We start from the raw sequence: 25992 nt of genomic DNA, 5'->3' as shown, positions 1-25992 counted from the left end.
TTCTTTAGTTTGTCTGAACTCTTTAAAGCTGAAACGACCCGAGAAAGAGACCCTGAAAATACATTTTTATACTTAACGACCAATCATCATCCAGACACTGACCCTAACGACCAATCATCATCCAGACACTGACCCTAACGACCAATCATCATCCAGACACTGTGACCCTAACAACCAATCATCATCATCCAGACACTGACCCTAACGACCAATTATCATCCAGACACTGTGACCCTAACGACCAATTATCATCCAGACACTGACCCTAACGACCAATCATCATCATCCAGACACTGACCCTAACGACCAATCATCATCATCCAGACACTGACCCTAACGACCAATCATCATCATCCAGACACTGACCCTAACGACCAATCATCATCCAGACACTGACCCTAACGACCAATCATCATCCAGACACTGACCCTAACGACCAATCATCATCATTCAGACACTGACCCTAACGACCAATCATCATCATCCAGACACTGACCCTAACGACCAATCATCATCATCCAGACACTGACCCTAACGACCAATCATCATCCAGATACTGACCCTAACGACCAATCATCATCCAGACACTGACCCTAACGACCAATCATCATCCAGACACTGACCCTAACGACCAATCATCATCATCCAGACACTGACCCTAACGACCAATCATCATCCAGACACTGTGACCCTAACGACCAATCATCATCCAGACACTGTGACCCTAACGACCAATCATCATCCAGACACTGTGACCCTAACGACCAATCATCATCCAGACACTGTGACCCTAACGACCAATCATCATCATCCAGACACTGACCCTAACGACCAATCATCATCATCCAGACACTGACCCTAACGACCAATCATCATCCAGACACTGACCCTAACGACCAATCATCATCATCCAGACACTGACCCTAACGACCAATCATCATCCAGACACTGTGACCCTAACGACCAATCATCATCCAGACACTGTGACCCTAACGACCAATCATCATCATCCAGACACTGTGACCCTAACGACCAATCATCATCCAGACACTGTGACCCTAACGACCAATCATTGATCCTGTTTTTGCTCCATATTATTTAACCTTGATAGGAAACAGTTGACAGCATCACCGATCGTATCTATTATATTTATTATATTTATTATTATTATCTAATTTAAAGATTTATTCATGATTCGTTTAATATTCGAGCTGCTGGAAAAGAAAACTAGTGAATGAAATCGTTCACTTAGTTTACGTCACAGATCAGCAGAAAACACAATTTTTCTAATTATTTGCACCAAAAATGCAGTAAAATGACGTAAAAGATTAACGTTAAATTCCTGTAAACTTCATTGAAAGATTATTAGGAAATTGTAGTAAATGCAGTTAAATTAAGTCAAACTCTGAAGATCAATCACCGTTTATTGATGATCGACGATTTATTGATGGACGAGTTTGTTCTGATCTCAATGTGGAACTGAGATCACGTCTGCTGGTGCTATATAAATATATAAATTATATTTATATATATATAGATATATATATATATAAATAATATTTATATATATATATATATATATATAAATATATAAATTATATTTATATATATATAGATATATATATATATAAATAATATTTTTATATATATATATATATATATAAATATTATTTATATATATAGAGATATATAAATATATAAATTATATATCTATATATATATATTACAAATTAAATGTTTATATATGTGTGTGTATAAATAAATTATAAATTATATTTGTTTATATATTTGATGCAGACACTGACTGAGTCTCAATATAAAAAGGATATAAAGTAAATTCAAACTAAATAAACCAAATTTATATTTGTGACAAATTATTGAAATAGTTTAAAATTTTTAAAATTCCAAAAATGTCAAATTTATTTTTATTATTTAATTAATTTTTCTGTTGAAGGAAATAATCAATGAACTTTATTTAAATTTAACTTAATAAACTTTAATATTTGAAAATGTTTGAAAGAATCAATGACGAGAAAACGTTTTGTCATTTAAATCAGATTTTATTGATATTTTTAACACAAATGTTGAAATCAAAAAACAAAATAAAAAACAGTGAAAACAAAGTTTTTCTAACAACAAACAAACGTTTTGGTTGTAAAATATTAATTTAATCTGCAGGATTAAAACCACGAAACATGCTGATAAACACGTGAAGAAGAAGAAGAAGAAGAGAGGAAGTCACCGATATCTGATTAATACGAGAAATTAATATTTAATCCACCCGCAGTCTGATCATCTTCATCATCATCATCATCATCATCAGCATCATCATCATCATCGTCATCATCACCACCTTCACCTTCATCAGCATCATCATCACCTTCATCATCATCGTCATCATCAGCATCATCATCACCTTCATCATCATCGTCATCATCATCATCATCATCATCATCATCACCTTCATCATCGTCATCATCATCACCTTCATCATCGTCATCATCATCACCTTCATCATCATCGTCATCATCATCATCATCATCTTCATCATCATCATCAGCATCATCATCACCTTCATCATCGTCATCATCATCATCATCATCACCACCTTCACCTTCATCAGCATCATCATCACCTTCATCATCATCGTCATCATCAGCATCATCATCACCTTCATCATCGTCATCATCATCATCATCATCATCACCTTCATCATTAGAGCAGCTTCGTGTTTTTTTCTTTTTTAAATGTTTAAATTTGATTTTATAAAAATATTCAGTTTCATTTGTTTGCTGCTGATTCTGACGTCATGAAGAAGAAACGTACATGTCAGCGTTTAGCAGAAACAGGAAGTGATGTCATCTGTGACATCACTCAGGCTGAATCCAAACGTCCGGATTGATGATCCGTAATCGTGCAGCGATATCGGCTGTAAAGTGAATTATTATCTTGATGACTCATCACGTAACGGACAGAATGACGTCGCTACGGTTACCGTCTGTCAGAGGATTAACGACGCAGCTGCTCGTCAGAACCGTGAAGAAGAAAAACACTGAAACGAGTTTCAGGGTTAATTTATCGTCTCGCCGTCTGGCGTCCTCCGGCGGACGGACGTTTGGATTCAGTCTTAGTCTTCCTGTCTTGCTCTCTAACCGTCTCCATGGAAACAGACTGCTACTGACATCATCACAGATCTTAGCCAATCAGAATGTAAGCTATGTGTGAAAGGCAGGGTCATGTGGACTGTGAGCCAATAGAATATCAGTTAGTCAGAGAGGGGCGGGGCTTTTTACATCTGCTCTGATTGGTCAGTTTGACATATAAAAAGACAGACAACAAACCACCCAATCAGAGGAGGGGGAGGAGCAGAGGATCATGGGAAGGTTCCTACAGGTTCCGTGTGATAAACCAGATCTCGTTGCGGCGGCGGGGAACGCCGGGGTTCTCGTACACGGCGACCATGAAGGTGTCCGTCCGCACGTCGTCTCGGACGCCCAGAATCTCCTGCAGCTGGTGCACCTGACGCAACACCGTCTCCTCATTGGTCGTCCCAAAGAAGGCCCTGACAACCAATCAGAGAGCAGAAACACGTCAACACACAGAGAGACGACAGCCAATCAGAGAGCAGAAACACATCAACACACAGAGACGACAGCCAATCAGAGAGCAGAAACACGTCAACACACAGAGACGACAGCCAATCAGAGAGCAGAAACACGTCAACACACAGAGACGACAGCCAATCAGAGAGCAGAAACACGTCAACACACAGAGACGACAGCCAATCAGAGAGCAGAAACACGTCAACACACAGAGACGACAGCCAATCAGAGAGCAGAAACACATCAACACACACAGAGACGACAACCAATCAGAGAGCAGAAACACATCAACACACAGAGACGACAGCCAATCAGAGAGCAGAAACACGTCAACACACAGACGACAGCCAATCAGAGAGCAGAAACACGTCAACACACAGAGAGACGACAGCCAATCAGAGAGCAGAAACACATCAACACACAGAGACGACAGCCAATCAGAGAGCAGAAACACGTCAACACACAGAGAGACGACAACCAATCAGAGAGCAGAAACACGTCAACACACAGAGAGACGACAACCAATCAGAGAGCAGAAACACGTCAACACACAGAGACGACAGCCAATCAGAGAGCAGAAACACGTCAACACACAGAGAGACGACAACCAATCAGAGAGCAGAAACACGTCAACACACAGAGACGACAGCCAATCAGAGAGCAGAAACACATCAACACACAGAGACGACAGCCAATCAGAGAGCAGAAACACGTCAACACACAGAGAGACGACAACCAATCAGAGAGCAGAAACACGTCAACACACAGAGACGACAGCCAATCAGAGAGCAGAAACACGTCAACACACAGAGAGACGACAGCCAATCAGAGAGCAGAAACACGTCAACACACAGAGACGACAGCCAATCAGAGAGCAGAATGTTCTCCAACAGACGTTTTCTGATAGGTTGTTTACCTCTAGAGGGCGGGTCTTATCTGACTTTAACCTGAACTGGAGAGTCTTGTATTGATTATTAACATGATTATTATTAATGTGATTTTTCTGGATTAATCAATATTTCGTTCTCAAACATCTTCAGTTTATTTTCATAAAAACTATAATAAAATAAAAATGATTCAACATTAACGAGCTGAGAACTTGTTTCTAATCGATTAATTGACTAATCAATGCAAAAAGAACGAGACTTTTTCTGTCATTCTGATAAATAATCAATAATTTGAAGCTGCTTTCAGGGACAGTCGGGACTCTGCAGCTTCTCACAACATGTAGTCAAACGGATTATTGATTATTATTATTGATTATTGATATTAGAGCTGAAACTAACCACCATTTTTATTATTGATTAATCTGTCTGATCAATAGTCCAAACAAACATCCAGTTTACAGAAGCTTCAGATCGATTATTGGATTATTAATGATTAATCGACCGATCAATGAGTCGCTGCAGCCGTCTGATGCTCGTGGTCGCTCATGTTGAGGACCGTCTCACCTGGCGATGACTCTGATTGGCTCTCGGTGGACGATGGCGATGTCGGGGTCGGTCGGTGTGGGCGGGTCCGACTGGAACTCGGCGGGCAGGAAAAACGCCGTCAGCACGTCTTTCCCGAACGTGTTTCCGTCCTCCATCATGTGCACGCTGCTGACCACCGGCACCGTCATGCCCAGGTACCGCCCTGTCACATGACCATCACACGACCATCACACGACCATCACACGACCATCACACGACCCTCACACGACCATCACACGACCCTCACATGACCCTCACACGACCCTCACACGACCGTCACACGACCATCACACGACCATCACACGACCATCACACGACCCTCACACGACCATCACACGACCCTCACATGACCCTCACACGACCCTCACATGACCGTCACACGACCATCACACGACCATCACATGACCATCACATGACCATCACATGACCATCACATGACCATCACATGACCATCACACGACCCTCACATGACCGTCACATGACACAGCTAACATGCGACTGTACAACCTGAGAGAACATTCAGGTAACGTTCAGCTCAGTCTCGACCAATCAGTGATCAGATTCAGAGTTTAATGTTCGTTACACTAATGTTAGAAATGTATTTGTGTCTGCGATCAATAACAGATATGATTAGTATAATAGAACAATATAAACAGTCTCACTTCCTGTTGACGAGCTTCAGGTTTAACGAGCTCATTAAGATTCATTTTGTTCAATTTATGATTATTTCAAAAAAATCTGAATGTTATTTGTGGAAGAATTCTATAAATATAAATATAAATATATAAACATATAAATATAAATATATAAATATATAAATATAAATATTTATTCTATACATATATATAGAGAGAGAGACAATATATATATATATATATATATATATATATATATATATAAATCTATTGATCTGAATTAGTTTGTAAGTGTAATGATTAATTCCTGTTTTATTGTACAGTCAGTTATTGATTAATTAAATGTTTCGTGACACCTGTCGTCCTCCGTGGACGGGTGTGTGGCGAGGGGGGCGGAGCCTCACCTGCAGAGTTCTCTTTGCAGATGAAGCGCATCAGTTTCATGAAAGCCCAGGAAATGCTCTGCTCGTACAAATCCTCCGCTCGCGTCACGCACGCCCACTTTCCTGCTGGATACGCCCGCTCCTCGTACACGACCTCGCCCATCTGCACACACACACACACACACACACACACACGCACATCAATAACACACACACACACACACACACACACATCAGTAACACACACACATCAGTAACACACACACACACACACACACACACACACACACAAACACACATCAGTAACACACACACATCAGTAACACACACACACACACACACACACACACACACACATCAGTAACACACACACATCAGTAACACACACACACACACACACACACACAAACACACATCAATAACACACACACACACACACACGTACACATCAATAACACACACACACACATATATATATATATATATGTGTGTGTGTGTGTATATATATATATACACACACACACACACATATATATATATATATATGTGTGTGTGTGTGTATATATATATATACACACACACACACACATATATATATATATATATGTGTGTGTGTGTATATATATATATACACACACACACACACATATATATATATATATATGTGGATGGACACTGTATGACTAATCAATAATCAAAGTTAAAAACATCTGGACTGTAGTTTAATGTTTCATCCTGATTGATGACATCATCATGTGGTTCTATCTGAGCATGCTCAGTTCCAACCAACTTAACGATGAATCAAACCTGCTGAGGATAAAACCACTGGTGTGTATATTTATGAATGTAAATATATTTATTATACCGTTGACGCGGTTTTACCTTCTCATGGCGGGACACGGGGGCGAAGGGGAGCGGCTCTCTCTGCTGGCTGTTACGTGTCATTTCCTGTATGGGTCCGGTCATTTCTGTAACACACAGGAGGCTGTCAGACTCCGCCCCCTGACACCTGCTGACCCCGCCCCCTCACCTGGAGGAACTGACACCTGGTGGCCCCGCCCCCTCACCTGGAGGAACTGACACCTGGTGGCCCCGCCCCACTTCCTGCCAGTATGCCAGCAGTCTGTCTGAGTTCTCTTCATCCATTGGCTCGGGGTTGTCGGTGATGTCATCATCCAGCTGCTCGTCGTCCAATCCGTCAAGGTCTTCGAGAGAGATGAGAGCCATCGCTGCTGCTGGAGGACACGACCTTTGACCTCTGACCTCTGAGCTGGGAGGAGACGGTTATTTATTATTTCTGTAAGAGAAGAAGAAGAACACACACACACACACACACACACACACACACACACACACACACACACACGCACGCACGCACGTTAACAATCAACATACATGATCAAAGGTCAGATCATGTTTTATTAAACATGTTATACTGACGTCACCACATCAGGGATGAATATTATTTATTGATTATTATGTCACGTTGTCAGTTCCTGTTTGATCAGTCGAACCGTTTAGTCGATCACAAAATGAATCGATCAATAATCATTTTAGTCTTTTAAGGGATTTAAGGGGTATTTGCAGGTTTCAGATCCTCAGATGCTGATCTGAGTTTATTGATCCACTAGAAGCAGACGAAACTATTAACTGAGGAAATACTGATCGACCAATCAATAATGAAAGTGATGCTTTACAGATGTCTGTCTTCAATGATCGATCTGTCCTCTGATAGATCATCTGATCAGCTGTTTGATTGACAGCTCCCTGCAGGGCGACTTTTAATTTGAAAATCCGTCAGACATCCTGTATTGATGACCCTGATCAGATCCTGATCAGTCCGCTGCGGGTAAATGAAAATCAAATATAAAGATCCGGATCGGGTCTCCTTGAGTCCGAACTGATCCAAATCTGTAAGACCCGGGTGCTCCTGTAGATCGGGTCGGTCCGGGTGCTGGTTCCGGGCCGCGGATGGAAACTAGGTCACTATGGGACCGGATTCAGACAGCCCGCTACAGCTCGGCTCGGTTCCAACAGCTGGACTCCCCGGACCGGACCGGACCCGACCGGACCCGGAGCGACAGAACGAGACTACGTTAGTTAGCGTTAGCATGTTAGCATTGTTAGCATGTTCGCCTGGCAGGACAGAACCGGTCCGGGTCTGGTTGGACCGGGTAGCTTGCAGGTAGCTCAGCTGTGGGTCTTACCTGGTCCGGGTCTTGGTCTTAGCGGGTATGGGTCGCACCTGTCCGTCAGGTTAGTTCGCAGCCTGAGCGCGAAACGACAACTCTTCTTCCTCTCGACTTCCGCTAACCTGCGCGCTCCCAACACTTCAAAATAAAAGCTTACAGCGCTGCACCGGCGGAGAAATACAAAATAAAAGCCTTTTTAGAACCAGAGACCGTCACAGTCGACTGGTGGAGTCCAAACTCCTGATGAGCATCAACAACTCTTCTTCTACGGTCCTCAGTAATCTCCTTTGTTTGAGCCATGACACACTTCCACAAAAAGACTTATTATATTAAATATATATTAAAGATATATATTAAAGATATATTAAAGATATATTATATATATATATTAAAGATATATATTAAAGATATATTAAAGATATATTATATATATATATTAAAGATATATATTATATATATATTAAAGATATCTATTAAATATATATTAAAGATATATATTAAATATATATTAAAGATATATATTATATATATATTAAAGATATATATTATATATATATTAAAGATATATATTAAAGATATATTAAAGATATATATTATATATATATTAAAGATATATATTAAAGATATATATTAAATATATATTAAAGATATATATTATATATATATTAAAGATATATATTAAATATATATTAAAGATATATATTATATATATATTAAAGATATATATTATATATATATTAAAGACCAGATTTCTCTCCTGTCAATAAGGCAGAGCCTCCCAGACTCACACCGGATCATCTCATTGATCGAAACAACCGACTCTAATTTCCCCTTCAAATAAATTCATCATCCCAGAAGTTCACACACAAATATGTAACATTGATCATTTTCCTTAATCAATAAATTAATACGTGTCAGGTTTTAGTCTCATTTGTTTTATCTTTATCTTTGATCTAGATGATTTAGATAGATTGATAGATGCTGTTGTGCTGACGAGTCGCAGCAGTGTAACTTCATTGATTATGTAAATGTGGGACTCTCCAGCAGCACCGGTCCGGTTCTGATGTTCATTAATGTTCTGTGTTGTTCTTCAGAGCAGCTGAAACGCGTCTCTGCAGCTGGACGCAGATTCCAGAGAAGACTGGAAACATCAGAGTCCTCATCAGAGTCAGACTGGACAGAAATAAAACTGAATATGAAACAAAGTTCTTGTGATTTTATTATTGATTATAGATCATAAACTCTGTTGGAAGCCACATATAGAATATAAGAGCTTTAGAATAATAAATAAAGCTTATTCATGCGGTCCTGCACGTTAACAGTTTTAGATAATATGTATTTAAAAACACTGGAATCAAGAGAAGGAAATTATAATTATAATTCATTAATATATTATATAATTATAAGAGGATTGTGTCTCTTTGAAACGTAAAGAACAAATGTTTCAGTTTTGGGAGTCGAGCTGAAAGACGACGTAAAATGATTAAAATGTAAAAGAATTAGGATTAAAATTTACTGTAAACTTTCTGTTTTCTTTCTTTTGTACTGCTGATATTCTGGGTTATTTTATGGATTATACTGGTTTTATTGGTTTTATTGGTTTTATTGTGTGAAATGGATTAATGTAAACACAAATTGTTGTTTTGTTCGTTATAATGTCTGAAATAAACGATTCATTCATTCTTTAGTTCACTCAGATTATTGTTTTATCTTTTAATGATGGACCTGCTACATCCTTCAACCGTCAATAACTATTGATATGCTGATTTTGGTTATTTAGTTAATTAATTAGAGTTCTAAATTGATGGCTTAGTAAATACTATTGATTAGCTATCTTTATCCCTGACCAGGGGGGTGCTGTGTTATTATTAATTATTATTAATAATTTCTATTGATTTTAATCATTAATAATTGATCCAAACGTTACTTCATAAGAGTTTACAGTCCGATGGGGTCTGGAATCACTCAGTTTGATATATATGTCTCTAATCTGGAGGAAACGTGAAGCTGGGAGTTTATCCTTCAGCGATACTGGTGATACTGGTGATACTGGTGACTTTATTTTTATTTTATTTAGGTGTGATTATGGCAGACACAGGTTTCAGACAAATTAAATGTTTTCCTTATTTGATACCAAACTCTTAAAGAACTTGTAACCATAAAGTCATTAACTGTAATAGTTGTTGTTGAGATGCTGGTTTTACCTGGATATGCGTCAGTCAGGCAGGTTGAGGCTTATAAAACAACTCCTGAATATTTAATTTCATCTGTAGCAATATGAACGGACAAGTTTTCAAGAAACTTTGGGCTCAAGTTTCCTTTAAGAAGCATGAATTCACTCTTATCTCAGTTAACAGTGCAGCCAGAACATGTTAATGAGTTGTAATGCAGGAGGCAGGATGGACACGAATAAAACCACATCATCTGCATACAGTGAGACGCGATGATCAACCTTTCTAACAGCAAGAGCAACAGGACGATATGAGGCAACATCTCATCTTTTTTCAATATCAGGGAGACGTTAGCTGAGTATAAAGATTCAGGGAGACGTTAGCTAGCTGAGTATAAAGACTCAGGGAGACGTTAGCTGAGTATAAAGATTCATGGAGACGTTAGCTGAGTATAAAGATTCAGGGAGACGTTAGCTAGCTGAGTATAAAGACTCGGGGAGACGTTAGCTAGCTGAGTATAAAGACTCAGGGAGACGTTAGCTGAGTATAAAGATTCATGGAGATGTTAGCTGAGTATAAAGATTCAGGGAGACGTTAGCTGAGTATAAAGATTCGGGGAGACGTTAGCTGAGTATAAAGATTCGGGGAGACGTTAGCTGAGTATAAAGATTCATGGAGACGTTAGCTGAGTATAAAGATTCGGGGAGACGTTAGCTGAGTATAAAGATTCGGGGAGATGTTAGCTGAGTATAAAGATTCATGGAGACGTTAGCTGAGTATAAAGATTCGGGGAGACGTTAGCTGAGTATAAAGATTCAGGGAGACGTTAGCTGAGTATAAAGATTCATGGAGATGTTAGCTGAGTATAAAGATTCAGGGAGACGTTAGCTGAGTATAAAGATTCATGGAGACGTTAGCTGAGTATAAAGATTCGGGGAGACGTTAGCTGAGTATAAAGATTCAGGGAGACGTTAGCTGAGCATAAAGATTCATGGAGACGTTAGCTGAGTATAAAGATTCATGGAGACGTTAGCTGAGTATAAAGATTCGGGGAGACGTTAGCTGAGTATAAAGATTCGGGGAGACGTTAGCTGAGTATAAAGATTCATGGAGACGTTAGCTGAGTATAAAGATTCGGGGAGACGTTAGCTGAGTATAAAGATTCGGGGAGACGTTAGCTGAGTATAAAGATTCGGGGAGACGTTAGCTGAGTATAAAGATTCGGGGAGACGTTAGCTGAGTATAAAGATTCATGGAGACGTTAGCTGAGTATAAAGATTCGGGGAGACGTTAGCTGAGTATAAAGATTCATGGAGACGTTAGCTGAGTATAAAGATTCGGGGAGACGTTAGCTGAGTATAAAGATTCAGGGAGACGTTAGCTGAGTATAAAGATTCATGGAGACGTTAGCTGAGTATAAAGATTCATGGAGATGTTAGCTGAGTATAAAGATTAGGGGAGACGTTAGCTGAGTATAAAGATTCATGGAGATGTTAGCTGAGTATAAAGATTCATGGAGATGTTAGCTGAGTATAAAGATTAGGGGAGACGTTAGCTGAGTATAAAGATTCATGGAGATGTTAGCTGAGTATAAAGATTCAGGGAGATGTTAGCTGAGTATAAAGATTCAGGGAGATGTTAGCTGAGTATAAAGATTCAGGGAGATGTTAGCTGAGTATAAAGATTCAGGGAGATGTTAGCTGAGTATAAAGATTCAGGGAGATGTTAGCTAGCTGAGTATTAAGATTCAAGGAGACGTTAGCTGAGTATAAAGATTCAGGGAGACGGCAGATTAAACATCCTGAACACGATGGGAGTAAGTCTGCTTTGTAAACCTCTATGCTAAGTCCGTCCCACTGGGGAAACAACGTATCGCCTCTGCGATTTCCTCTCATCTTATGAGGAGCTCAGTTTGGGAAGGTGGAGAGCGGTTTTAGATGTCTAAAGGTCGTCATAGACCTTCTGGAAAGATTCATTCATTTCTTTTGGGTCTGTGGAAATAGTTCCCGTTGTGGCTCTAATTGTATTAATAGCTGTGTTAGCCTGTCTGCTTCTAGGCCGACGAGTCTTTGTTTTACTTTCAGTAGCATCATTACTCACGTGGAAAGAACAGAATTATATTTGTATTTCAGTTTATTTCTATCATTCAGCTCAGAAGGTGAGGCAGCTGTTCTGTAGTCACTGATCTCTGACGAGTCTCTCCGTCTGGCCTCGTAGGCTAACATATATATATATAATATATAAGCTATAATGTGTCCTCACATAACAAGCTGGAAAGCTTCCCAAAGAGTGGAGTCAGTGACATCAGGAGCGTCATTGTGGGACAGATAGTCTGTTATTAAGTCATTGAGTGATGTTGGTTAAACGTGGGTTTTAGTTCAACAGGGCTGTGATCAGAAATTAAAATGTGGTATTTAGTAGAGATTACATCAGAGGTCAAACTGGCATCAACTGGGAAATCGTGCATATATGTTTAAGACAGTTACATGTTGTGAGGAAATGTGGCCTGTTACTATAAAATAACGACCGTTTGGGTCAGAAATGGTTGAAATATGTTCATATGGGATATTTCAGCGGATTAATATGACTGCACCTCCGTCCTGTGATATCCGACTATTTTAACCTCCGTTGCTCCGTATGTTTGATGTTTCCTAATAATGTCCCCAGATAAGGATTTTAAATCTCTTTAAGTTGGTCCTTAATCAGAAACAGAAATAATTCCTACATCACAAGATGCCAAGAAGAAGACAGCATTACCTCAGGGATCTATTTTAAACTACTTTAATGAGTATTTGAATCCTTTAAGTTTGGATGTACAGACATCAACAAACCCGTCACGTCTGCTGATGCCCTTCCTCTTTCTGATGCAGGCAGTCGATCAATAAGTGGTATCAGATGACCTGCGACACCGATAATACAGCGTTCAGTTTCAAGCTCAGCAAACTCCAACAAAGCCTCAGTGACGGCGTCGGCAGGGCGGGTCGGTCGACCGCTGCCGTCTGTAACACAACATTCATGTTTAAAGAGTAACGTCTTATTAACCAGGATACGTACTCCTCTGCTTCAGATCCACTCCTTCCTCCTTCCTCCTCTTCCTCTTCCTCTTCACTGGGTGATGAACGTCCCATTCATTCCCAGTACAGAGCTTCATACCAGGAATATTCATCATTAAATTAACTTCAGCATATATTAAGTTGTTGCTTCTGATCACTGTCGTACGTACAATATATGTTTATCCGTCCCGTCTCTGGACAACAAAAACAATATACTGATAAGACTGAGTGCATTCTGAACATGAAGAAGAAGGTTCAGGTTCATACATGCAGCAAGACCTTTAACCTTTAGGCTTACCGCAGAATACAAACATACTTTCAGTGATTATATGAGTCTCCCTGAAAAACACAAACATAATGAATCTAATAAGAGAAGAAACAGTAAGAAAGTTATAATTATAATAACTGTTGTGGGTCAGTTTGATCCTCCTCTCCATATATTAACATATATTAACTCTGATTCTGTAGTGAAGTGACGGACACAGTCTTAAAAAGATGGTTTTTATTTTACATTATTTACAACATGAAAACATTTAATAAATGTAAAATATTAAAGTTGATCACAGATCTGTTTACAAAAGCTGGAAATAGTTTTTATAAAAATGTCAACTCAAATATCTGAGAGTGATTTCAAATAACCTCTGACCTCTGACCTCTGACCCTGCAGCCTCCGCATCAGCTGAGCTGCGTCCAACAGACACTAAACATCACTCAGCAGCAGGTTTCAGACTCGCTGATCATCGTCGGTTTGTGTCGTGACTGCAGAGTCATGTGACGGTCATTTTCACGTGTATAAAATGTGGAGCATTGCATTGTGGGATTGTACATGTCATCTACACCCTCAGCCGTGGACTTCTGGTGTGATGTGTTACAGCTGCAGTTCGTCTCCCGTCCACCAGATGCTGCTGTGATCACATCTGGAGGATCCAGACTGTTACAGCAGAGTATTGATGGTTTATTGATCAGCTGATGTTCAAGTATTTGTGATCGTCTTCCTTCTACACAAGAAGAATATAAACGTTCCCGCCTGCTGAGACTGTGATGTTTCCTCCAAACGTTAAAGTTTCTCTTCGCTGCTGCTGACAGCAGAAGAAGAACGACGATGCGATGAAGACTTTGGTTTCTGGGACATTTTCAGACTTGTTGCAGGAACGTTTTCTTCTCTCTGTGAGGTTTGTTGGTGCGAGTGTTTGTTGCACGAGGGTTTTACATGTCACAGTCAGTAGAGGCGGGCCTACGAGCAGGATTTATGACATCACAACTAATCTGGAGCCAATCATGGTCCAGTATCAACGTACACAGTGTGATGATGAAACCTGAAGACAGTGACGGAGGAACATCTGGCAGGAAAACTGTTGATATATTTACAGAGTCTGGAGAAGGACGACGAGATGATTTCAAGATTTTAACAAGATAACTGAACTTTTTTGGCACTTTTTATTAGTCTGTTATAGACCACGCCCCCTTCAACTATAGACCACACCCCCTTCAACTCTAGACCACACCCCCTTCAACTCTACACCTGTCGGCCTGAACGGTTCCCACACTGTGCTGCTGCGTCACCAGAGAACCAGCGAAGAAGAGTGAACTGTATCTGAGCGTCCTGCGTCCTGCACCACCACACAACTTCATCTCAACTGGTTTGACCTTCGTCTGGTCCTGGTTTGGTCCTGCCTTGGTTCTGGTTTGGTTTTGATCTGGTCCTGGTCTGGTCCTGGTTTGGTCCTGGTTTGGTCCTGCCTTGGTTCTGGTTTGGTTTTGATCTGGTCCTGGTTTGGTCCTGCCTTGGTTCTGGTCTGGTCCTGGTTTGGTCCTGCCTTGGTTCTGGTTTGGTTCTGGTCTAGTCCTGGTTTGGTTTTGGTCTGGTCCTGGTTTGGTCCTTCCTTGGTTCTGGTCTGGTCCTGGTTTGGTCCTGCCTTGGTTCTGGTCTGGTCCTGGTTTGGTCCTTCCTTGGTTCTGGTCTGGTCCTGGTTTGGTTCTGGTCTGGTCCTGGTTTGGTCCTTCCTTGGTTCTGGTCTGGTTCTGGTCTGGTCCTGGTTTGGTCCTGGTCTGGTCCTGGTTTGGTCCTTCCTTGGTTCTGGTCTGGTCCTGGTTTGGTCCTTCCTTGGTTCTGGTCTGGTCCTGGTTTGGTCCTGGTTCAGTAGCTGTTTTCATGTCCGGCGAGGATGTACAGGTTACTGTGTTCAGTCGGGTTATCTGTCGCTCTGCTCTCCAGGACAACGACCCTGCAGACAGACAGGTGATCAGACAGACAGGTGATCAGACAGACAGGTGATCAGACAGACAGGTGATCAGACAGACAGGTGATCAAACAGACAGGTGATCAGACAGACAGACAGGTGATCAGACAGACAGGTGATCAGACAGACAGACAGGTGATCAGACAGACAGGTGATCAAACAGACAGGTGATCAAACAGACAGGTGATCAGACAGACAGACAGGTGATCAAACAGACAGGTGATCAAACAGACAGGTGATCAAACAGACAGGTGATCAGACAGACAGGTGAGCAGACAGACAGACAGGTGAACAGACAGACAGGTGAACAGACAGACAGGTGATCAGACAGACAGGTGATCAGACAGACAGGTGAGCAGACAGACAGGTGAACAGACAGACAGGTGAACAGACAGACAGGTGAGCAGACAGACAGACAGGTGAACAGACAGACAGGTGAACAGACAGACAGGTGAACAGACAGACAGGTGAGCAGACAGACAGACAGGTGAACAGACAGACAGGTGAACAGACAGACAGGTGATCAGACAGACAGGTGAGCAGACAGACAGACAGGTGATCAAACAGACAGGTGAACAGACAGACAGGTGATCAGACAGACAGGTGAACAGACAGACAGGTGAGCAGACAGACAGACAGGTGAACAGACAGACAGGTGATCAGACAGACAGGTGATCAGACAGACAGGTGATCAAACAGACAGGTGATCAAACAGACAGGTGAACAGACAGACAGACAGGTGAACAGACAGACAGACAGGTGATCAGACAGACAGGTGATCAAACAGACAGGTGATCAAACAGACAGGTGATCAAACAGACAGGTGAACAGACAGACAGACAGGTGAGCAGACAGACAGGTGAGTCCTGTAGGTGTCGCTCTGTGTTTGATTTAATTAAACTTTTATTCCTGTTTATTTTAATATTAGTGACACATAACAACAGAACAGCCAGAGCTGCTTTTCATTACACTAACTCTGTTCCTCTAGTCCTCTCCTGGAGGAGGAGAGAGGAGGCTCCTGGAGGAGAGGAGGAGAGGAGGAGAGAGGAGAGAGGAGGCTCCTGGAGGAGAGGAGGAGAGGAGGAGAGAGGAGAGAGGAGAGAGGAGGCTCCTGGAGGAGAGGAGGAGAGAGGAGAGAGGAGGAGAGGAGGAGAGAGGAGAGAGGAGGAGAGGAGAGAGGAGAGAGGAGAGAGGAGAGAGGAGGCTCCTGGAGGAGAGGAGGAGAGAGGAGAGAGGAGAGAGGAGAGAGGAGGCTCCTGGAGGAGCGAGGAGAGAGGAGGCTCCTGGAGGAGAGGAGGAGCGAGGAGAGAGGAGGCTCCTGGAGGAGAGGAGGAGCGAGGAGAGAGGAAGTGTTTTAACGGACAGCAACACCCCTTTGATCCAATGTGTGCATTGATTGGTCAGCTGATCTGACAGGAAACAGTCGGCTGTAAAGCACAACAGCAGCTTCTCGTAGCCGATTTATTTATAAAATAAAGATTACTGAATCATGAATCAATCATAAAAACATTGTACTATTTTTCTTCATGAGCCAAAAGACTTCTTTCTTCTTCTCTGAAGCACAATAGCAGCGTTTGAGTCACAGTGTTGATGTTACACAGCCAAGCGTGGTGGACTGAAGCGGTGGGCTGATGGCTGAACGTGGTGCCCTTGTTGCCAGAGGAGCTACCAGGCTTCATCCTGGTCACCCGGACCACTATTTGGGCCGTCCAAACACTTTCTGGGCAGTTCAGAAGGTCCCTGGTTGGCAGCTAGCTAAGCTAACTAGCTGAAAAGGCTAACTACACAATATCTGCTACTGCGTCGCTGTGTTACTGGTCACAGCACACACAGCCGGCGTTCACTGGTTTGCAGTCTTATGCTCTAATTTCTACAGCGTTATAACTTGCAAACACACTTTTTAAATCTTGTTATTACATCTCTCGTAGTCTTTTTCTCTCCTCTGCTTTCTCTCCGAGCTCCCTTGTCACTGCTACTCACTCTCTTTTTTTCTTTTCTTGTCCCCTGCATCTTCGCTAGCTCCTGCCCCACGGCCAATCACAATCCAGCAAACGTGACATGACTCATAAACAACCAATCACATATAATAAAACTAAACAACATAAGTTGTTCTCTATTTACGCCACAGGCTCACCCAGTACACTGCAGACAATCTACCCAAAGTGGCAAAATATATTGTTTATATTGAATTGTAAATACCCACTGAAACATATTTTCTCCCAACAGAACATATAAGAAACTAGCAGCAGCCAAGAGATCCAGTAATGATATTTAAGGACAGATTGAATTGCCCTCAGCTACAGACAGATGAGAACACAGACAGGTGAGCAGACAGACAGGTGAGCAGACAGACAGGTGAGAACACAGACAGGTGAGCAGACAGACAGGTAAGCAGACAGACAGGTAAGCAGACAGACAGGTAAGCAGACAGACAGGTGAGCAGACAGACAGGTGAGCAGACAGACAGGTGAGAACACAGACAGGTGAGCAGACAGACAGGTAAGCAGACAGACAGGTAAGCAGACAGACAGGTGAGCAGACAGACAGGTGAGCAGACAGACAGATGAGAACACAGAAAGGTGAGCAGACAGACAGGTAAGCAGACAGACAGATGAGAACACAGACAGGTGAGCAGACAGACAGGTGAGCAGACAGACAGGTGAGAACACAGACAGGTGAGCAGACAGACAGGTGAGCAGACAGACAGGTAAGCAGACAGACAGGTGAGCAGACAGACAGGTGAGAACACAGACAGGTGAGCAGACAGACAGGTAAGCAGACAGACAGGTAAGCAGACAGACAGGTGAGCAGACAGACAGGTGAGCAGACAGACAGATGAGAACACAGACAGGTGAGCAGACAGACAGGTAAGCAGACAGACAGATGAGAACACAGACAGGTGAGCAGACAGACAGGTGAGCAGACAGACAGGTGAGAACACAGACAGGTGAGCAGACAGACAGGTGAGAACACAGACAGGTGAGCAGACAGACAGGTAAGCAGACAGACAGGTAAGCAGACAGACAGGTGAGCAGACAGACAGGTGAGCAGACAGACAGATGAGAACACAGAAAGGTGAGCAGACAGACAGGTAAGCAGACAGACAGATGAGAACACAGACAGGTGAGCAGACAGACAGGTGAGCAGACAGACAGGTGAGAACACAGACAGGTGAGCAGACAGACAGGTGAGCAGACAGACAGGTAAGCAGACAGACAGGTGAGCAGACAGACAGGTGAGAACACAGACAGGTGAGCAGACAGACAGGTAAGCAGACAGACAGGTAAGCAGACAGACAGGTGAGCAGACAGACAGGTGAGCAGACAGACAGATGAGAACACAGACAGGTGAGCAGACAGACAGGTAAGCAGACAGACAGATGAGAACACAGACAGGTGAGCAGACAGACAGGTGAGCAGACAGACAGGTGAGAACACAGACAGGTGAGCAGACAGACAGGTGAGCAGACAGACAGGTAAGCAGACAGACAGGTGAGCAGACAGACAGGTGTCTCACCTGTCAGAGCCCAGCAGGCGGAACATCCTGCTGATGTCACTGATCTCCTGTGTGATCTGTAAAGAAGAAAAAAACATTATGACACAGCAGTGAGGTGGGCGGGGTCTTGCGCTCTGATTGGATGATTATTACCTTGTTATATCTGAAGCTCCGCCCCTGCATGCCATGTCTCCAGAAGGCCAAAACACTGTCCTGTAAACACACTGAGGAAGAGGAGGACACCGAGGTCAACACAGAACACACCTGGAGACAGATTCAGACGGTACTTTAAGATTTAAGGTGGTTTAAACAGACTTAAAGTGGTTTACCGATCGCCTCAATCTGGAAGTTGAAGGTGAGCTCAGCTGACAGCTTCTTGCTGGACTTAAGCTTCCCCTGGAGATTCACAATCTTTATACAACCTGCAGGAAATAAAAAGTACAAACACAGCTTGAGTCGTCTTCTGCTAAAACTATCTGAGTAAAACTTATGAATCAATAAATAAATATTCCATATGCTGTGTTCATTATAACAAAAATCATCTGCTGTCTGAGCTCTGTGATTCATCTGACTGAAGCATAAAGAGTGAACTTACGGTCCAGACAGACTAGGACTGTGTCTCTCTCCAGCTGAGTGATGTGGATCACACAGCTTTTAGGGTTTTCTGCAAGGAGACCCACTGTTAGCATACAGTACACATAATACACAGTATACAGTATATAATGTAAATTTTAGGATTCATTTTAAAATTTTGGTGCTCACTTATACAGCCCTACATGGCCAGGCTCCACAGTACATTGTGGACCTTCTGCACACCTACACCACTAGCTCTTAGATCCTCCTCCCAAGGCTTTCTAAGTGTACCCGGTACACGTTTTAAGACCTGGGGAGGTCCCTAAGCTTCGTAATAGTCTTCCAACAAGCTTAAGGTCCTTGTATAATGTAGACCCTTTTAAAAAGCAGCCAAAAACCCATTTGTTCAGACAGGCATTTGGGTAGTATGTGCTATTCTATCTTAATTTGTCTATTTTATCTGCTCTCCTTGAATATTTTAACTGGTGTCTTTGTTTTTTATTTTATTCTAATTTTATTTTACTTTATTTTACCTTATTTTATTCTATTTTATTTTATTTTACTTTATTTTATTTTATTTCTTTGACTGTGAAGCACTTTGTAAGTGGTGTTTGTGAAAGGAGCTATATAAATAAACTTTGCTTGCTAAGGGATACATAGGCCTACACCATGCATGGGAGGGTTGTTTGGAGTCAGTAGCAGTTGGAGCACCTGAGTTGTACCTGAGTCAGAAGGAGTTTTACCTGAGTCAGGAGGAGTAGTACCTGAGTCAGGAGGAGTTGTACCTGAGTCAGTTGTACCTGAGTCAGTTGTACCTGAGTCAGGAGGAGTAGTACCTGAGTCAGGAGGAGTAGTACCTGAGTCAGGAGGAGTTGTACCTGAGTCAAGGGGAGTTGTACCTGAGTCAGGAGGAGTTGTACCTGAGTCAGGGGGAGTTGTACCTGAGTCAGGAGGAGTAGTACCTGAGTCAGTTGTACCTGAGTCAGGGGGAGTTGTACCTGAGTCAGGAGGAGTTGTACCTGAGTCAGTTGTACCTGAGTCAGGGGGAGTTGTACCCAAGTCAAAGGGAGTTGTACCCGAGTCAGGGGGAGTTGTACCTGAGTCAGGAGGAGTTGTACCTGAGTCAAAGGGAGTTGTACCTGAGTCAAAGGGAGTTGTACCTGAGTCAAGGGGAGTTGTACCTGAGTCAGGGGGAGTTGTACCTGAGTCAGGGGGAGTTGTGCCTGAGTCAAAGGGAGTTGTACCTGAGTCAAGGGGAGTTGTACCTGAGTCTGGGGGAGTTGTACCTGAGTCAGGGGGAGTTGTACCTGAGTCAGGAGGAGTTGTACCTGAGTCAGGGGAGTTGTACCTGAGTCAAGGGGAGTTGTACCTGAGTCAGGGGGAGTTGTGCCTGAGTCAAAGGGAGTTGTACCTGAGTCAAGGGGAGTTGTACCTGAGTCTGGGGGAGTTGTACCTGAGTCAGGAGGAGTTGTACCTGAGTCAGGGGGAGTTGTACCTGAGTCAGGAGGAGTTGTACCTGAGTCAGGAGGAGTTGTACCTGAGTCAGGAGGAGTTGTACCTGAGTCAGGAGGAGTTGTATCTGAGTCAGGAGGAGTTGTACCTGAGTCAAGGGGAGTTGTACCTGAGTCTGTGGGAGTTGTACCTGAGTCAGTTGTATCTGAGTCAGGAGGAGTTGTACCTGAGTCAAGGGGAGTTGTACCTGAGTCAGGGGGAGTTGTATCTGAATCAGGAGGAGTTGTACCTGAGTCTGGGGGAGTTGTGCCTGAGTCAAAGGGAGTTGTACCCGAGTCAGGGGGAGTTGTACCTGAGTCAGGAGGAGTTGTACCTGAGTCAAAGGGAGTTGTACCTGAGTCAAAGGGAGTTGTACCTGAGTCAAGGGGAGTTGTACCTGAGTCAGGGGGAGTAGTACCTGAGTCAGGGGGAGTAGTACCTGAGTCAGGGGGAGTTGTACCCAAGTCAATGGGAGTTGTATCTGAGTCTGGGGGAGTTGTACCTGTGTCAGGGAGGGTGGGGCAGGAGGAATTGGGATCGAGGGTCTGGAAGCTGACGGGTTGATTGGGTTCAGTTCCTCTGCTGAGGCCGACACAGATCAGAGGGTACGGCTGCTCCGGGATGACCAGCAGCTCTAAAACCTCCAGAGGACATGGAGGCTGGAAGTCCATGTTCTGAGGGGGACAGGCAGAGTTATCACTGGGCCTGATTCTCACTGTCTGTCCCATGATGTAGCCCGTCTGCAGGAGGCACTCAATTCATCAGAGCAAAATTTAAATTCAGGAAGATACGCATTTTAATAAATGCTTCTGACACTAGTTCTGGTTCAGGCTGGGCCAGGATCGGATACAACCCATGTCAGTGTGGGGCAGATAAGACACACAGCTAGTGTCATCATCATTAGCTTAAATATTTCAGATATCATTTTGGGAGAAATATTCCATCCATTTTCAGCCTCTTATCCAGATCTGGCTAATGGTGGCAGCAGACTACGTAGGGAAGCCTGCTCCTGCTCCTGCTCCTCCTGGAGGAGGCGTTCACAGGCCTGATGGGATATATAATCCCTCCTGTGTGTTCAGGGAGGTCCGCCCCAGGGTGTCCTCCTTCAGAGGGAGGGTTCTGATCAGATACTGAACCACCTGACTCTTCTGAATATGAAGGAGCAGTGGTTCTCCTCTGAGCTCCTCACCTGACAGGTGAGGTGTCCTTGAGCAAGGCAGTGATTCTGACAGCTTCAGACATGAGAAACACACACCTGCTTTCTTTCTTACCTTCACCAGCATGAACTTCTGCATCGGCTCCACCCACTCCAGCAGGACCACACCTGATTGGAAGGCTCCACCCAGGTATTTATGACCTGTGTAGGGGTTCCTCACTGTGGGGAGAGGATGGGGGGTCAAAGGTCATCACTGCTGTCTGGCTGGAGGATGTGTGCAACTGCACCTGTAACCTCTGACCCAGGTGTAAAAACATTTTGGAGACAGTGACATCGTGAAATGAAGCCAGATTTTACAATGATCCTTGTCACAGATTTACTTTGACTTATTTATTCACTGTAACCCAAAATTATAATAATGATAAATAAATAATCTTCTTTGGGTTCTGCACCTCGGAGGACTGGCACCGTCCCGTCATGCAGCCTGACACTCCAGGTGCGGTGCCTTTGCTGCAAGCTGGTTTCCCCCCCCCCCCCCCCCCCCCCCCCACACACACACACACACACACACACTCTTATATGGGCTCAACTGAATCAATTGACTTTTAATTGCTTATTAGTGCTTTACTTTATTTATGTATATATTTATTTATTATTTTTAGCCCATATATAAGAGAGGAGGAATATTTGCATGCATGCACTATGTGTATGTTTTTGTGCATCCACGTGTATGGGTTTGAGTGTATTTGTGTATGAATGTTTCTATCTTGGCTCATCTAAACCCCCTAAACTGATCTCACACAGACACACATCCATCTACTCGCTTACCCCTCGTCAGAGATGTCATATTCCTTCATTTGTCTTATCCCCCTTTCTTTTTGTCTTTTGTCTCTCTTGGCTGTTTTGTATTTACGTACCTCACCTGTTATGTATCGTTTTGTATCCACTGTTATTCACAATGAACTCTGTCAGCTGCAGCACTGACAGAAGTCAACCTCTGACCTCAGTGAGGGAACTCTGATAGTTTTCAGTACTTCAGTAAAGAAAAAGAAAAATGTACAGAAAAAATAAAAGAAATAAAAGACAAACATGTGGGAACATGGTGTGATGCATGATGGGAAGCAGCTGATGACTCACCCACGCAGCACTTCAGACAGCCTTTAGTGTCGGGAATTTTACTGGAGATGGAAAACTTCCTGCAAACAAAGAGACAAAACACATTTCTGTGGTGTTGTTGGTTCTCAGTGTCAGTCACTGATCTGACAGCAGCTCACTAAACACATCTGTGATTCTCTTTTCATCTGATTTACAGCTGTCACACATGTGATGAGTGAATCATTACAGTCACTCATTAACACTGAAAACTTTACTCAGAGTCCAGCAGGAGGCAGCAGAACACCTTCATCATCCTGAACTCTACAATCTTCATCTTCCTCACAGCCTTCAAACTCTTATGTTACTTTAAGTCCTCAACGTCAAACCCTCTCAGGCCTCAGCAGACTCTGATGTTTAGTGTGTTTTAGCGTGTTGAAGGTGTTTAGCGTGTCGGTGGGGGACTGACCGTGGCAGGATGCGGTCCGGTAGACGGTGCGTCGGAATGGAAACCGGCAGCTTCTGTTTGTGTTGCGCCTGTTCGAAGAGACCGACCAGACTGTGGCAGTGCAGCTGAGAGGCTCGACCTGCAGACACAGCGCAGGGCTCAGTTAACACACTGAAACAACACTCGACGTGTTTTTCAACGTTCACCTGAAAACGTTTCTTTCATTCATCAGTTATAGTTAATTCTTTGATCTTTATTCATTTTTCATGGTGTGATTTAGTGAATCAGTGACGTGTTTGTGACTCACCTGAGATGGAGATCAGAGTGTTGTTCATGACGTAAACCCAGGTACACCTGCGAGGAAACAGCTGCAAAGACATCGAGGTGAATATCAACACTTGTGATCAGACTCGTGAGTGAACAGTGAAACTCTGTTATCGTCTGGATAAATAAAGTTGAGATGAGTTGAATAATGTGAGATAAACAGCAGCCTCCTGCTGACGTCTCATATTTAATGTTTCCATAAACTGCCTGGAAGACGATATTTGACTTCAGTACAAGTTTTAATGCAACAGTTACAGGTAACAGACAGTAAAAGGACTTGTTGTACAGGATGATTTAATATTTCATTGGATTATAATTATTGATGAATTCATGTGTTCCTCGTTTTAATGTTGCTGCTGCTGACTTTATAATTCCTCCTGGAGATAAATAAAGTTTTATCTGCACCTATAATAATACATCGTCATTTAGTTATTGATTATATTTTGTATTATTGATCTGAAAAGTAACTAAAAAACTAAAACTGTCAAACAGATGACGTGCAGTCAGAACTGCGTTATTTCCCTCTGACAGGTGGATCAATACAAATCTATCATTCAGATAAACTAAACCAAACGTCTGATCCAGATGTGGATCAGGTCTCCTGAGGTTTAAAGATCTCTGCCAGATGTTATTAAGACTCATAACAATAATCTGCTTCTAACAATAATTTGTGTCTGACGAGTTTGTTTGTTTTGTTTCCTCCTTTTAAGTCACTAAAAACCCAGAATCTGTAAAAATATATTTCTAAAGTTTTCCTGCTGGACACCAGATGTTCTTCCTTCACTGTAAAGTTCATGTCAGTGTTTGTGACTGAAGGTTCAATACTGGACCAGGACTGACTCCAGACCGGCTGTGATGTAGCCCCGCCCCTTAAACCAGATCAGAGACGAGAACAAACATCCAGCTGAAGGAGCAAGAAGGAAGGTGTTTCTGAGTGGAGGGACGTTAATGAGACGGAGAGTTCAGTCAGCTGATGCTTCACCTGTTCCATGCAGTTCTCATGCAGCTCGTTCAGGTTCAGAGTGTAAATTCCCTCCTCAGCTCCGAAGATCAGATACTGATCTAAAAAACAAAATGCCAAAAAATACCATTTAAAAATGTGCATTGAAAAATAATAATCTCAATTTCTGTCTCAGCAACAATCCAAGCAGCTGATGAGGTCAGAGGTCAGAGGTCAGAGGTCAGGGGTCATGTGAGTGTACCACGGGTGTTGGGGTTGATCCAGGACGCCGCAGAGTGAATCTTCAGAGGACAGCCATTAAAGACCTTCGAGAAACAGGCTCCCATCTGAGAACAGAAAGCAGAACAGCAGGTAGAACGTTTGAAACCTCAGGAACACGAGAACATACGCAGGAGTTTAGAGACGTTCGCCGCTGAGTGACTCACGTGCACTTTAGGAGTCGGTGGGAGTCCGTTACTGACGGGTTTCTGCAGAACAAACACACACTGACATCAGTTCAACCATCACGCTTACAGTTTATCACTCATATATATCGTCATATTTAATAAAATCATCACATGGCAGAACACGCCGGCTGTGAGTTTACAGACTCACTCTGTACTCATTCATGTTCATATAAATTATATAACTGTATCTGGATGGTCACTTTATTCAGACATAATCCGGCAGAGAGCACATGAAACATAAAAACATACATGAAAGAT

General features: G+C 42.8%; 2 protein-coding genes across 6 annotated transcripts in view; both read right to left on the bottom strand.

The window, feature by feature from the left end:
• Nucleotides 1-2750: 2750 nt before the first annotated feature.
• On the bottom strand, nucleotides 2751-8448 carry soul4 (heme-binding protein soul4). Of its 2 annotated transcripts, none has more exons than XM_044344462.1 (6): nucleotides 8300-8448; nucleotides 7160-7362; nucleotides 6975-7060; nucleotides 6114-6255; nucleotides 5054-5237; nucleotides 2751-3562 (listed from the first exon to the last, which is right to left on the bottom strand). In XM_044344462.1, exons 2-6 carry the CDS (start codon nucleotides 7317-7319, stop codon nucleotides 3388-3390), a joined length of 747 nt encoding a protein of 248 aa, XP_044200397.1. In that variant the 5' UTR covers nucleotides 7320-7362; nucleotides 8300-8448; the 3' UTR covers nucleotides 2751-3387. The 2 variants fall into 2 exon arrangements, with proteins under 2 accessions (XP_044200397.1, XP_044200388.1); XM_044344453.1 differs by having other exon boundaries at nucleotides 7160-7389; nucleotides 8300-8443.
• A 7104-nt stretch (nucleotides 8449-15552) lies between these two features.
• LOC122976120 (mitogen-activated protein kinase kinase kinase kinase 3-like) overlaps nucleotides 15553-25992 on the bottom strand; it is a 66001-nt gene continuing 55561 nt past the window's right edge. For all 4 annotated transcript variants that reach the window (XM_044344441.1, XM_044344448.1, XM_044344447.1 and 1 more), the window contains 13 exons: nucleotides 25714-25755; nucleotides 25530-25614; nucleotides 25310-25389; nucleotides 24311-24371; nucleotides 24025-24142; nucleotides 23601-23659; nucleotides 22579-22682; nucleotides 21810-21981; nucleotides 19839-19907; nucleotides 19573-19665; nucleotides 19397-19467; nucleotides 19265-19320; nucleotides 15553-15733 (listed from right to left, as the gene is read on the bottom strand). In XM_044344441.1, the coding sequence (XP_044200376.1) occupies nucleotides 15646-15733; nucleotides 19265-19320; nucleotides 19397-19467; nucleotides 19573-19665; nucleotides 19839-19907; nucleotides 21810-21981; nucleotides 22579-22682; nucleotides 23601-23659; nucleotides 24025-24142; nucleotides 24311-24371; nucleotides 25310-25389; nucleotides 25530-25614; nucleotides 25714-25755 (1098 nt within the window). In that variant the 3' untranslated portion in view covers nucleotides 15553-15645. The remainder of the gene's footprint in view (nucleotides 15734-19264; nucleotides 19321-19396; nucleotides 19468-19572; nucleotides 19666-19838; nucleotides 19908-21809; nucleotides 21982-22578; nucleotides 22683-23600; nucleotides 23660-24024; nucleotides 24143-24310; nucleotides 24372-25309; nucleotides 25390-25529; nucleotides 25615-25713; nucleotides 25756-25992) is intronic.

Source organism: Thunnus albacares, chromosome 3 (genome assembly GCF_914725855.1).
Source record: "Thunnus albacares chromosome 3, fThuAlb1.1, whole genome shotgun sequence".
NCBI lineage: Eukaryota > Metazoa > Chordata > Actinopteri > Scombriformes > Scombridae > Thunnus > Thunnus albacares.
The sequence above is the reverse complement of the archived record's forward strand: the minus strand, read 5'-3'. Positions and strand labels throughout refer to the sequence as shown.